At 43.8% G+C, this 15,000-nt stretch overlaps 2 protein-coding genes across 2 annotated transcripts in view; one reads left to right on the forward strand and one right to left on the reverse strand.

Annotated features, from left to right (window-relative positions):
• Positions 1 to 683, forward strand: part of syngap1a (synaptic Ras GTPase activating protein 1a) — a 74,952-nt gene extending 74,269 nt beyond the window's left edge. The window contains 1 exon segment of the mRNA XM_052135781.1: positions 1 to 683. This exon segment is cut by the window's left edge and continues 1,983 nt beyond it. The gene's annotated coding sequence lies outside the window, so the exon portion shown is untranslated.
• A 5,736-nt stretch (positions 684 to 6,419) lies between these two features.
• On the reverse strand, positions 6,420 to 8,252 carry lingo4a (leucine rich repeat and Ig domain containing 4a). The gene has a single exon (XM_052135870.1). The coding sequence runs from the start codon at positions 8,244 to 8,246 to the stop codon at positions 6,420 to 6,422; it is 1,827 nt and encodes a 608-aa protein (XP_051991830.1). The 5' UTR covers positions 8,247 to 8,252.
• Positions 8,253 to 15,000: the final 6,748 nt, after the last annotated feature.

A 15,000-nucleotide genomic window follows, 5' to 3' on the forward strand; every position in this document is an offset into this window, starting at 1 on the left:
ATATACGCCAGTAGCTGCTCTGCTGGAGCTTAAGTCATTTTCTTTTGTGTTTATTTTCTGTTGAAAGTATTCATTCAGTGTGCATTTGGGGTAATGAATAGTGTTTCTGTGCCTACGGCTCCCACAGAGAACGCCGCAGTCCTGATTTGGAGGGAATCGAAGGAGCTTCGCCGAATGATCCTTTTTCTATAAGGTCAATTCTCACAACTTTTGGCACACGTTTCTGATATTATACAGCCATTTTCTGTGTATAGGGGTCAATTATGCTGAGTGTATCTTTCCCCCATTGTGTAGCACTCTCGTCTTAAGTTCATGATGAAACGGTCCTTAAACGGGAGCCGCGTGCCAGTTTAGCCATACACACGGACAAGCCATAGCATTGCCCCGCCCCTCCAATCCCCTTCAGGAGTGATGTATATACGTATAGATTTACCCATGCCAATATTCTGGAATGCAGGAGAGATGAGTTGATTATCTCTGAATATGGATGTTTTGAATGTTCATATTATCATCATAAAGATATTATATTCAAATACGATTATTGCAATTATGAGCTTCGTTTTATTGACGATGATTGACGAACAGATGTGTCTTTCTTTGTGTGAATAAGGAGACGTTTACATTTTTCTGGGGAAATATTACAAATCTTTAAATATTTCAACAAATAAATAAATATATACATGCTTAACAGAAGATGTTTTTATCGCCTCTATTGTAGTTTTGATGTCAACAGTCAGTTTTACTCAATCCTCCCATGTTCATATTACTCAAATCACTTCATGTGACCAGGGGAACTTCAAATAACTGGAAAAGTCTTGTCCGCTTTACCCTTTGGTTTGGTTTACTGAAACTACATATCATCCATTGATAACAATAGCAAAGTGAGCAATCTGCAGTCTGTAGTGTTTCCACCATGTAATTAGCATGCTAACATTTACTGTCACTAGCTAGCTTATCACTCAATACTTGATTCAGTTACGTTCCCTTTAAAGGAACATTCCGGGTTCAATTGAAGTTGAGTTTAATCAACAGTATTTGTGGCATTAATGTCAAAAAATTATTTAGACTCGTCCCTCCTTTTCTTTAAAAAAAAAAAAGCGGGGGTCTGGGTATCTCAGCGAGTATTGACGCTGACTATCACCCCTGGAGTCGCGAGTTTGAATCCAGGGCATGTTGAGTGACTCCAGCCAGGTCTCCTTAGCAACCAAATTGGCCCGGTTGCTAGGGAGGGTAGAGTCACATGGGGTAACCTCCTCGTGGTCACTATAATGTGGTTCTCGCTCTCGGTGGGGCGTGTGGTGAGTTGTGCGTGGATGCCGCGGAGAATAGCGTGAAGCCTCCACACGCGCTACGTCTTCAACAAGTCATGTGATAAGATGCGTGGATTGACGGTCTCAGACGCAACTGAGATTCATCCTCCACCACCCGGATTGAGGCGAGTCACTACGCCTTACGGATTTAGAGTGCATTGGGAATTGGGCATTCCATATTGGGAGAAAATCCAGTGAGACACTTACAATGGAAGTCAATGGGGACAATCTTTAGAGGGTTTAAAGGCAGAAATGTGAAGCGTATAATTTTATAAACGCACTTACATTAATTCTTCTATTAAAAGTTGCGTATTATCTGAGCTGAAAGTTCTTTAAATCTTAATTTTACAGTCCTTTTAGCATTTATGGTTTGTAAACATTGCATCGTCATGGTAACGATGTTGTAAAACTGGCCATTTGATTGTAAAATCATGTTCAAATGCATATTGTTTATGTCTTGTGTCTATATTGTAACAGTTGGGACTCCATTGACTTCCATTAGAAGTGTCTCACTGGACCTCTTCTTTTAAAAGAGGGGCAAATCAAAAAGCCACTTGTCATGATTGAATCAAGTTCAGCCAAAGAGTTGTTTATTTATTTATTTATTTGTTTGTTTTGAGTGTTTGATACTATTGATTTTTACCTCTGATTTAAAATATGTTCTTTAATTGTAATCTTGACCAAATGTTTTTTCCATTAACCAATAGCTGCAGTTTAATAGCAGTGTGAACTGGCTTGTTTGGGGTATTGTTTTACTAATATTAAATGAATGGCAGTGTTATTAAACTGTAAACTCATGAGATAACCAGCTGATTGCACCAATGTTCCTGAGCTGATCTGGGATGCTTCAGTCCTCTCACAGGGCACTAGCCAGAGCGACCCACTTTATCTAAAATTGGAAATAATGAAGGGTAAAGGATGACAGACGGCCATTGCACTGGAAAACATATAATCCATATCTGATCTCGATATGTGTGAGTCTCAGTACAGAGATCAGACAAACACAGAGATATGGAGAACATACAATCCAAACGGTACAAAAGATATCCTTATGATTGACAGGCAGAAAGTCTTCTGATTGGCTAATCAAAGGATTTGATCGTGGCCCATGGGCATCTAGCAGATCACTAGCAGACTCTAAACAACAGGATTTTGGGTGAGGGTGTCACACATGCAGACTGTTTTCCCAAGATCTTGCTCTCTTCAGTTGGAGGTATGTCACACTTGCAGATTAAGGTGGAGTGCTGCAAACATACAAACTCACCGCAACTCTCTCTCTCTGATTCCCGGTCATGTGGAGCATGCCGAAATATCAACAGGAGTACCACGTGAGCATAAACGATTGTAACAGAGTGATTTAGAGCATTTTCAGAACTGTATCTCACTTGAATTTTTCCTAAATGGGCGAAACTTGTTACAATATTGCATTATCTTCATTTAGAAGATTTAGCGCATCTTAATGAATACATTGAAGTCTATGAAGTGAGTGATATTTATACGTGTAAAGGGTCATCACATGACTCATGTCAGCGCTGCAGAATACATTGAAGTCTATGAAGTGAGTGATATTTATACGTGTAAAGGGTCATCACATGACTCGAGTCAGCGCTGCAGAATACATTGAAGTCTATGAAGTGATTGATATTTATACGAGTAAAGGGTCATCACATGACTCGTGTCAGTGCTGCAGAATACATTGAAGTCTATGAAGTGAGTGATATTTATACGGGTAAAGGGTCATCACATGACTCGTGTCAGCGCTGCAGAATACATTGAAGTCTATGAAGCGAGTGATATTTATCACGAGTAAAGGGTCATCACATGACTCGTGTCAGCTGCAGAATACATTGAAGTCTATGAAGCGAGTGATATTTATACGAGTAAAGGGTCATCACATGACTCGTGTCAGCTGCAGAATACATTGAAGTCTATGAAGCGAGTGATATTTATACTGAGTAAAGGGTCATCACATGACTCGTGTCAGCTGCAGAATACATTGAAGTCTATGAAGCGAGTGATATTTATACTGAGTAAAGGGTCATCACATGACTCGTGTCAGCTGCAGAATACACTGAAGTCTATGAAGCGAGTGATATTTATACGAGTAAAGGGTCATCACATGACTCGTGTCAGCTGCAGAATACACTGAAGTCTATGAAGCGAGTGATATTTATACTGAGTAAAGGGTCATCACATGACTCGTGTCAGCTGCAGAATACATTGAAGTCTATGAAGCGAGTGATATTTATACGAGTAAAGGGTCATCACATGACTCGTGTCAGCTGCAGAATACATTGAAGTCTATGAAGTGAGTGATATTTATACGTGTAAAGGGTCATCACATGACTCGTGTCAGCTTGCAGAACACATTGAAGTCTGTGAAGTGAGTGATATTTATACAGGTAAAGGGTCATCACATGACTCGTGTCAGCGTTGCAGAATACATTGAAGTCTATGAAGTGAGTGATATTTATACGTGTAAAGGGTCATCACATGACTCGTGTCAGCGCTGCAGAACACATTGAAGTCTGTGAAGTGAGTGATATTTATACAGGTAAAGGGTCATCACATGACTCGTGTCAGCGCTGCAGAATACATTGAAGTCTATGAAGTGAGTGATATTTATATGTGTAATGGACCCTTGTCTACCAGAGGCCCTTGAATGCCAGGGGCCCTTGAATGCCTGGGGCCCTTGACTTCCAGGGGCCCTTGACTACCAGGGGCCTTTGACTACCAGGGGCCCTTGACTGCCCGGGGCCTTGACTACCAGGGGCCCTTGAATGCCCGTGGCACTTGACTGCTCGGGTCCCTTGATTACTCGGGACCCTTGACTGCTTGGGGCCCTTGGCTTCCCGGGTGCCTTGACTGCCCGGGGCCCTTCACTGCCCGGGGCCCTTGACTACCAGGGGCCCTTGAATGCCCAGGGGGCCCTGTGTTTAAGGTTTTTGATCCACCGCTCAAAAACCCATCAACAATGAAAACGTTCAAGAAGTCAACAATGCTTGGAGATAACTGGCCCCGGGGCCTTTGCAAGTCTTAATCCGTCCCTGGTGTACGCAGAAACATTACACTTAATTTTCTATTAATAAATGACATTAACACAGTCAAAGATCACTTTCAGAGATTTACTTCAAGGAATGAATTACTAGATATGAACATTACAGACATTATCCATCAAAACACACAAAAACTGATACTGTAAACAACAAAATAGTTTTGAACAGTGTTTTATTTGTGATATAATAAACCCCTGTTTCTAAAAACACGATTATTTGAAAACTTTTGGCAATCACGTCTTACAGAAATTGCTAAACAGATTCATTCACATCCTTAAAAATGAAGTCAAAATTCAGTGTAAATCATTCAATGCAACAATTAGTAAAAAATAATCCAATAGTAAAATATTCAAGCTCAAACTAATGCAACAGTTCCTTTTGTGAATCCTTTCAGACTACATGACTGAATCAATGACAAGTAGAAATCATCACCGTAATATCTGCAATAATAACATTATATTAAATAATACACAAGTGCAAGATACACATTTCTGGGGAGAATAAACTATAATTTAACAGACTAAAATGTGATGAGATCAAAGCAAATAACTTTTGTACCGTAATAATCTGTAATCTGTCCTATAATTATTGCTTTAATTCCACAGTAAGAACAAGAAATGCTGAGATGACGTTCTCTTTTGACTTCATGTGAGAGATTCACAACTGCTGGAAGCTCATATTTAATGTCCGTTATCCGTATTGAGTTTTACCTTTTCAATATTCATGTGCTGTTTATAATTCAATATACTGTATAGTGCATGTGCAAAGTCTGCAACATCACAATGGTTAAATCCAACACTTTTGACCATTTGTATCTAACAGCATTAGCAGATATTGACACTATCCATACAGAAAAAGAACATGCATCAGTGCCAATCACATGCATTAATATTTCTCTGTAGTCAGTATGTCATGTCATACAATCCAGCAATTCTATACTATTAGTGTAGGACTGAAAATGGATTCATCTTTTCATTTGAACTTAATTAACCCATCTGAGAGCTCAGGACCTTCTCCTTCTAGTTAACACCCTTAAAACAAGTTCACAAGACTTGAGAAGCAGAATGGATTAAGACGTCATGTCTTGCTTTCGAAGAAATCCAACATAGTTTGGTGTAATTTATGCTTAAAAGAAGAAACATCTGTTTGCCAATGGGGAAAGAAAAATAAACACGTGTTCCCTTTGAATCAGAGTTTTTTTTAAAGAAGGTTTAGATATTTTTACTGGGGGAAAAAAACACAAAAATATTAAAGGTTATTTTTTTGGGGGGGTCTGGGTATCTCAGCGAGTATTGACGCTGACTATCACACCTGGAGTTGTGAGTTTGAATTCAGGGCATGCCGAGTGACTCCAGTCAGGTCTCCTTAACAACCAAATTGGCCCGGTTGTTAGGGAGGGTAGAGTCACATGGGGTAACCTCCTTGTGGTGGTGATTAGTGGTTCTCTCAATGGGGCGTGTGGTGAGTTGTGTGTGGATCGTGGAGAGTAGCATGAGCCTCCACATGTTGTGAGTCTCCGCAGTGTCATGCACAACGAGTCACATGATCAGATGCGCCGATTGACGGTCTCAGAAGCGGACGCAACTGAGACTCGTCCTCCTCCACCCGGATTGAGGAGAGTAACCGCACCACCACGAGGACCTATTAAGTAGTGGGAATTGGGCGTTCCAAACTGGGGAGGAAAGGGGATAAAAATGGCAATTTTTCTAAACAGAACCAAAACTCCAAAGTGCAGAAAATTTACTGAACAGAAACTCTAAGTGTGCTAGGTTGTTTTCTGACCAGCCTAATCTAATGAAAACTACATTACATGGTTTTCTACACATATCCCGGAGGTGAAATGTCCACTGTGTGTCAATAAAAGCAAGTTAAAACGAAAGCACATAACGCATTACCACAGGCACAAACGCTTGATGTTTGAAACAGGCCTTATAGTTGTTCAAACTCCTGGTGAAAATGTGTCAGCCAAGATTTTGTTTATCATTATACAATGATAGCACATGGCAAAAGTTTAATGCATCTCAATGCAACTTCAAACTCAGTTTTGTAGTTTTCAGACCAGCTTCATCGTGAACCTGCCCGTCTCCATGGTCGTCCTTCCACACCCTCCCGCAGACGCAGAGCTGCGTGGGACGAAATCAATAGTTGCCGTGTGTTTGATTTGGCCTTTGCTCTGACTCCATAAAAACATGAAGATGAAACAGATTGCCACTGAGCTCAGGAACGACAAGAAGCCCATGGTCACCGCGATCACCAGCGTCTTCACGTCAAATGGAAATGGCTGTGAACCGTGAGAACCGTTGCCCGGTGCTTGTCCAGACACAAAGCTCCACCCCTCCAGAAAGAAGGGACCAGAACGGTTTCGAGTAGAAGAGGGAAATCCACGCACCCGCAGGCTCACAGAGATGCTGTCATTTCCTGCAGCATTAGAAGCGATGCAAAGGTAGTAGCCGCTGTCTTGAACCTGTGCGTAACGCACCTCAAGGGTCCCGTTGCTTAGTACGCGAATTCTACCGGACCCAGTAAGGAGGGAGCGTTTCGGACTCAGCCAAGTGATAGAAGGTTCGGGGTCTCCATCTGCTTCGCAGAACAACAGGACAGTATGCCCCTCATCTGTGCGAACATCTTGCGGTTTACGAGTGAGAATACGTGAATGCCGACAGATGAACAACCATGGAAGTTCAACTTCTGTAAAGTCACCAAACCTCCTGCCTTGTACCTGTACAGGTGAGGCACAGGTTGGTGGCTGCCCTTCAAAGCGAAGTTGTAGACGTCTACGCATCACCCAGAGCAGACGGCAATCACACGCCAGAGGGTTCCCATCCAACCTCAAAACCTCCAGTGTAGCTACTGAGTGGAACACCGATTCTTCCAGGGTCACCAACCGATTGGAAGACATGTTGAGTAGGCGGAAAAAGGCAAGGCCACGGAATGCACCCGGTTCCACTCTCAGTAAATTCGCGCCAACCAAGTGCAGCTCCTGTAAGCGTAACAAGTCCCCCAGGAGATTGGACTGGATGCTGGTAATGGGGTTGTAGGACAAGTCCAAGTAGCGCAGGTAGACCAGGTGGTGCAGTGGGGAATACGGTATGGAGCTCAGGTTACAGTGGCTGAGAGTAAGGGAGGTGAGATTGAGTCCAATCAGACTGTTGATGGCTAGCGAGTCCAGCCAGGGACAGTGAGACACTCTGAGGTCCCTCAAACGGCTCAGCTGGCGGAACGAGTTATTGGGCAACGTGGTGATCCCCATTCTGCAGAAGCGCAACTGCAAGAGGCCCGTAAGTTGAGACATTGCCTCCACTGGCACCAATGTCAGGTTGCACCTGTTGAGGTTCAGCTCTTGCAGGTTTATCAGACCACTGAACGCACGGTTTGAGATGAAGACCAGATCATTCTCGCTGGCCTCCAGCTTCTGCAGAGACGGCATCTCTCGGAACATGTCATCCAGGAACACCAAGATCTCGTTCTCACTGATGTCCAGCAGTCGAACATTTGGAAGGCCAGCAAACACTCCAACTGATATAATCTTCAGTCGGTTGCGGGAAACTCTCAGCGTCAGGAGGTTTTGCAGACCAAAGAAGGCTTCAACCTCAATGATTGTCAGCATGTTATCACTAAGGTCCAACTCTCGTAATTGTGTTAGGCCAGAGAACTGCCACTTCATCAGAGTCTTTAAGTGGTTATACGTCAAGTTCAACATCTGGGCATATTCCAGAATGCCCTCGGGAACAGAGTTCAGTTGTCTTGATGAACAGTTGACCATGAGGAGCTTTGGCAAACAGTCGCAGCACTGGGCACAGGGCCCTGCTAGTGCCACACCTACTACCCACTGGAGGACCAGCCACCAGTACACCCTCCTCCAATCAGCAGCCACACACATCTGGAGACCCGCCTACAGGGGGAAACAGAGCGATAAACACAGTTATTCTCACCACAAATTGGCAGTAGGGACCAGAGTGCATTAGGGATCATTCTTGTGTTCAAAACCGCAAGATTGACCGCAAGGGAACAGAGCAAAATGCGGGGGTCTTGAGATGAGTTGGTGTCTATAAAACATGGTGCTCAGCCATGGAGGTTTTGGAGTTGCAACATTAGACTTTCTGTCTAATGTTGCAACTCCAATTTATATATTTCTAAATAAATCAGTAAGTGGGCCTATGTGGTACGGTGGCTTCATTGGGTTACTTCCCCATGGCCAACACATGGGTAGTCCTGTTTTTAGCTTTTACGCTAAAATAAAAGACAGAAATGTATTTGAATATGAAATAGCAGATGAAATACAAAATGTAACGCTGTTAGAACGGACCCTTAATCTCATGCTCAAAAATGTGCATAATATCCGTGGTATATATAGCGCATAATATTAAAGAGACAAAGACAACACTGATGCTCTGAGACTCACCAGCTGGCAGAGTGGCCGCTCCTCATTCCCAACGATTCCTAGAGAATCTCTCTGATCTCAGAGCCTGTGCAGAGAGACAGATATTAATCTACATTATGGTGTTATTTCTAATAAAGCGTATGACCCTGCTATGTGTGTGTTCAGGGCGAGGTGCAGAAAAAGGTTTGAAGGTACATACACAGGACACAGTCAGTCCTGTTACACTCTTTTTATAGTTTAGTTTGAGTAAACTATGAAGATTCATGTGATGAGACTATCACAGTATGTGTAGTTGTGGGGGTTGAGGGTGTCCCGAGAACAGATATATGGTCTTGTGTGTGTGTGATTGACCGGGACTCCAGTCGCCATGTTTGCATAACCAAATGTTGGCAGTGTCCAAAGTATTAAAGCAAAGCCACAAAACATGAACGACTGCCAAAGACACAGTATGTGTTCAATCGGTGCTTCTCAACTGGTTTTGCTTCAGGACCCACAGAATCATTCATTATTACAGGACATTTCATTAAACGCATTTTGGTTCAATTACACTTTTTTTGAGTGTGTGTGTATGTGTGTGTATGTGTGTGTGTCTGTGTGTATGTGTGTGTGTGTCTGTGAGAGTGTGTGTGTGTCTTTATGTATGTGTGTACGTGTGTGAGTGTATGTGTGTAGGTGTGTGTGTGTGTCTGTGAGAGTTTGTGAGAGTGTGTGTGTGTCTGTGTGTACGTGTGTGTGTGTGTGTGTGTGTGAGATCACAAATCGCTCTTTAATTCCATCAAAAAGATTACTTGCAGCGCCACACCTATTACCATCATTAGGGGAAAAAACAGTGATCCAATCTCTGACCCCCAGAAACAGGTTTGCAGATTTGCTGAGCATTTCTGTGAGGTCCTGGGGGAGGGGAAGTCCCTGAGCCTGGAAAACATTGTGGGACAAAGTGGGGATGACCCTGCTGGGGCTGCGGTGCCACAAATAATGGAGGAAGAAGTCGCTCCCTGTGGGTGGCTGGCTGAGGTGCCATCTTTGGAGGAAGTACTGAAGGCAATCCGGAGCCTGAGACCAGGAAAGGCACCGGGCAGAGATGATCTCCCCAGTGAAATGCTGAGGGAGGGAGGTGTTTGTGCACAGACTGCCCTACATGACATCATAACAACAGTCTGGACCACTGGGTGGGTTCCGCAGGATTGGAAGGATGCCCTGGTGGTCCCTCTCTTTAAAAAGGGGGACCGCTCAGATTGTAATAACTATAGGGGCATCTCACTCCTCAGTGTGCCGGGAAAGGTCCTGGCAAGGATTATTCAACATCACCTTGCCAGGCACGCTGAGGAGAGACTTGCGGAGCCCCAGTGTGGTTTCAGGAAGGGGCGGTCTTGCACGGATGCCATATTCTCTGTCCGTCTGCTACAGCAGAGGTGTAGGGAATTCCAGCAAGACCTATATCTCTGCTTTATTGACCTGGTCAAGGCCTATGATACCATCAGTAGAACTGGGCTCTGGGTTGTTCTTCGTGCTTTCGGAGTCCCAGATCCACTGCTCACGATCATTAAGGACCTTCATGATGGTGAGCGGGCCCGGGTAAAACTACGTGGTCAGGAGTCGGAGCCATTCCCTGTTCACCTGGGAGTGCGACAGGGATGTCCTCTGGCTCCCACATTATTTAATATCTATTTCGACCGTGTGGTTTGTGAAGCCTTCGATGGCTGTACTGGAGGAATTTCCATCTGGTATAGATATAATGGGAGGTTGATCGACGCCCGGGTGCGGTCAAGGGATGGCTCCCTATTGGTCAACCACATTATGTATGCTGATGATCTGGTAATTGCTGCTCACTCAGAGGAGGAATTGGGGGCACTGCTGATGAACCTGGAGCTTGCCACCAAGAGATAGGGCCTTACCATCAGCCCAACCAAAATTATGCACCTGCTGGGTATTATGTACCATCAGACACTCCACCCCCACAGCTCCCAATTGGTGATGGGGCAGTTGTGGAGAGAGTGGAGTGTTTTCCATACCTGGGAAACACCATAGTGTGCTTATGACCAGCTCCGGTTTGACAGCAGAGGTCTCACTCCGAATCAGTCGAGTGGCATTATCTTTTCATCGGTTGTGTAACGCTGTGTGGAAGCTACCCGGTTTGTCGCTCCGCACGAAGCTTCAGGTATTCTCGGCCACGGTCATTCCCTCCCTTCTCTATGCTTGCGAAACGTGGACCCCCCTAATGGAACATCATCACCGATTAGAAACATTTAGGCTGGCCTGCCTAAGATCCATCCTGGGTTCCAGGTAAGATCCAGGCTGGATTGTGCGAGGAGCTCACAAATCTTTGAAAGATGTGGACATAGTCCCATCGGTGAGCTCCTACGGCAGGCAAGGTTGCGTTAGCTGGGTCATGTAGCCCGCATGCCCGGCCACCGCATGCCTAAACAGTTTCTGTTCCGCCGGATAGAGGGGGCTAAGCGGGCGCAGCACGGGCTGGAGAAGAAATGGAGTGATGTGGTACAGGAGGACGTGGAGCTGAGTGGACTTGCCAATGACTGGTACCAGCGGTGTCAAGATCGGCGTCTTTGGAGGAGGCTTGTGAAGGACGCTGCTGGCCAGTTGGAGGCAGTCACCCTCCAACAACAATGGAGGGCAGAGGAGCGAAGCTCACAACAAGGAGCAGAGCGCAGGGTGGCTAAAGCACAGCAAGTTGGCACGGTAGGGGGAACAGGTGGTGCATCAGCCAGTCATCTCAGTCATTCGACCCATGTCACCTGTTGGATCTGTCCCGTGTCCTCCTGCCAGCGGGCATTCGACACTTCACGTGGCCTTAACGTGCACATAGCCTGGCACAAGCGTCGTGGTGAAGTCATCGCCACTTAGTGGCGAATGGCGGTTGTTGTTGTTGTGTGTGAGAGTGTGTGTGTGTGTGTGTTTGTGTGTGCTTGTGTTTTGTTTGTGTGTGAGTGAGTTTGTGTGAGTGAGTGTGTGTGTGAGCGTGTATTTATCACTTTGTAGGGACCAAATGTCCCCATAAGGATAGTAAAACCCGAAATGTTTGACCTTGTGGGGACATTTTGTCGGTCCCCATGAGGAAAACAGCTTATAAATCATACTAAATTATGTTTTTTGAAAATGTAAAAATGCAGAAAGTTTTCTGTGAGGGTTAGGTTTAGGGGTAGGGTTAGGTTTAGGGGATAGAATATAAAGTTTGTACAGTATAAAAACCATTATGTCTATGGAAAGTCCCCATAAAACATGGAAACACAACATGTGTGTGTGTGTGTGTGTGTGTGTGTGTGTGTGTGTGTGTGTGTGTGTGTGTGTGAGAGAGATAGAGAGAGTGTGTGTGTGTGTGTGTGTGTGTGTTTGTGTGTGCTTGTGTTTTGTTTGTGTGTGTGTGTGTGTTTTTTTTGTCCTTGTGATATTTCTTTGGTACTTAAGTCAAAAATGTCATGTGGTGTAATAAAGTCTCATTAAATGCTGTAATTCCTGAAAAAAGAAATGTTGCATGAGTTGTGTAGGATCATCTTTTAGGATTATTATTATTATTATTTTAAATAGACAGTTAAAAAGTGCAAAGTCCTCGTGGTGGTGTAGTGACTCGCCTCAGTCTGGGTGGTGGAGGACGAATCTCAGATGCCTCCCTAGCAACCGGGCCAATTTGGTTGCTAGGGAGACCTGACTGGAACCTGCGACTCCAGGTGTGATAGTCTGTGTCAACACTCGCTGAGATACACAGACCGGGTTAAAAAGTGTTGTAAGAATCTGATAATCTGGCATTTTATGCTCAGGTCGTGTGGTGTGACCCTGTCTCCATTGTCTTGACGTGCACACACACTTTATTAAGAGTGCAAACCGCCTCTGCTATAAATGTTACCTTTAAAAACGTGTTTAAATGAAATGATTGGTTTGAGTTGAATGTGAACAGGAAATGCTTTTGACTTGATCTATCATTATATATCACAGTTTGATTGGACGCACCACCTTTAATGTGAGAGAGATCAGGGAAGAGTTTCTCCCTTTTAAAGTGGATACGTTTATTTTGCCATTATAAGAAAGCAGGATTATCTGGTTAGTTGCGTTTATTATCTGCATGCAGGATTATCCCGGCAACAGACCTACATGAATGAACTCACACACCCTGAACATCACTGCTTTAACAGCTGCTGCGAGTGCATGAATGAGGAGCATATGTCCTGTTTAATGCCGCAGACGAGTCTAATCGGGTCTTTAAACGGCTGCTAATGGACGCTGTAATGGCCGTGAATGTGTATGTGCTGGATTATTGATTCATCCACACGCTGCTGCTCGTCTGTTTACACAACAACATTTGTTTCAGTCGATTAAGCGTCTTTAAAAGTGCGACCTAAACTCCACGGCTCTTAAAACCCCAATCCAGATCAATCCTGACCCCAAGTGTCTCCCTGGAACACACATTTGTTCTTTATTAAACCCGGAATATTCCTTTAAATCCAGAGTTTTCCTGGAATAATCAGTGACTGTTCATTAGAGACACAGAGGTGACAGCTTTATCCAGTAAAACACAAGCATCAGAGGATTCCTTGTGTCATCTTTTACATTCTGCTAAACGTCTCCTCTTGTGTTTGGCAGAAGTCAGTCATGCATCTTTGGGAAAACATTAGGACAGGTGAATTATGACAAGAATGGACACTTTAATTTCTGTACAAACAGGAACTTCATAATTTCATTCATACATTATAATAATATAAAAATATATATATTTTACTTTCCCAGCATTGTTTTATTTTTATGTGCAAATTTATAATAATACAAATATATGTTTTGCACAATCTAAATAACCTATATTAAGATCTAAATGTTCACTTTGTGTAATTCTCTTTATTCTAATGATGATGACACAATATTTGAATTAAAAGCAGTATAAATTAAGCGCAACAAACACTACCATGATGTTACAAATTATTGCACATTTACTAAATTAAATCATTATTTTAATATTTGTGTCATGAAAATAACGTCGATAATACACTTTACTAACTCATATAACTGCTGATTCTTTATTAATGTGGAAGAGAATCTCACCTGCCGCCAGGCGCGCGTCCATCTCCGTCCAGACACGCGCGCTCCATCATCCGCGCGTCACGCGCACAGGTGTGTTTACCTGAGACCAGATGAATAAACGCGGCTTTCTTTCTGCCTCTTCTGCGGCGTTTCTGCGTCAAACCTCGATATTCAGCTACAGTAAATCCCTCAGATTCTGGTCACGTCGTGTTTCCGTGTCCATGTTCGCGTGCGAACTCTTCGCGACGCGTCTGACGCTCAGCAGCACCACGGGAGCGCGCGCGGCCGGATTTATTCACATGAACGTGGATTTGAGCCAAGAGCCCGCATTACTTGAGCTGCGGATGAAGATGATGACTGATGTGATCTGCGGATTTAACACAAATAAATGGAGAAAAACCCCCAAAACAAATAATTAAAAAACAGCAGATGGAGAAATCTTAATGTCACACCTCGTGCACGAGCTTGTCATGGTGTATAAACACATTTCAACCAAACACAAAAGCATTTAAATTTATAATAATTCAATTTTAAGCTATTTATAAAATGAATTTTCGGAGTAAAGAACGTGAAAACATTTTTTATGAATGAGTGTATAACTCTCTCTCTCACTCACTCACTCTCTCTCACTCACTCACTCACACACTCACTCACTCACTCACTCTCTCTCACTCATTCTCACACTCAATCAATCTCTCATTCACTCTCTCACTCACTCACTCACTCACTCACTCACTCACTCTCACTCTCACTCACTCACTCACTCACTCACTCACTCACTCACTCACTCACTCTCACTCACTCACTCACTCACTCTGTCTCACTCACTCACTCACTCACTCACTCACTCACTCTCTCTCACTCATTCTCACACTCAATCACTCTCTCATTCACTCACTCACTCACTCACTCACTCTCTCATTCACTCTCTCATTCACTCTCTCACTCTCTCATTCAGTCTCTCACTCACTCACTCTCTCATTCACTCTCTCACTCACTCACTCTCTCATTCACTCTCTCATTCACTCTCTCACTCACTCTCTCATTCACTCTCACTCACTCACTCACTCTCTCATTCACTCTCTCACTCACTCACTCTCTCATTCACTCTCTCACTCACTCACTCACTCTCACTCACTCACTCTCTCAATCACTCACTCACTCTCCCATTCACTCTCTCACTCACTCACTCTCTCATTCACTCACTCACTCTCTCATTCACTCTCAC

Source organism: Xyrauchen texanus, chromosome 10 (genome assembly GCF_025860055.1).
Source record: "Xyrauchen texanus isolate HMW12.3.18 chromosome 10, RBS_HiC_50CHRs, whole genome shotgun sequence".
NCBI classification, from domain to species: Eukaryota; Metazoa; Chordata; class Actinopteri; order Cypriniformes; family Catostomidae; genus Xyrauchen; species Xyrauchen texanus.

Coding starts and splice junctions, on each gene's coding strand:
- lingo4a (XM_052135870.1), bottom strand. CDS start 8,246: ATGTGTGTGGCTGCTGATTGGAGGAGGGTGTACTGGTGGCTGGTCCTC.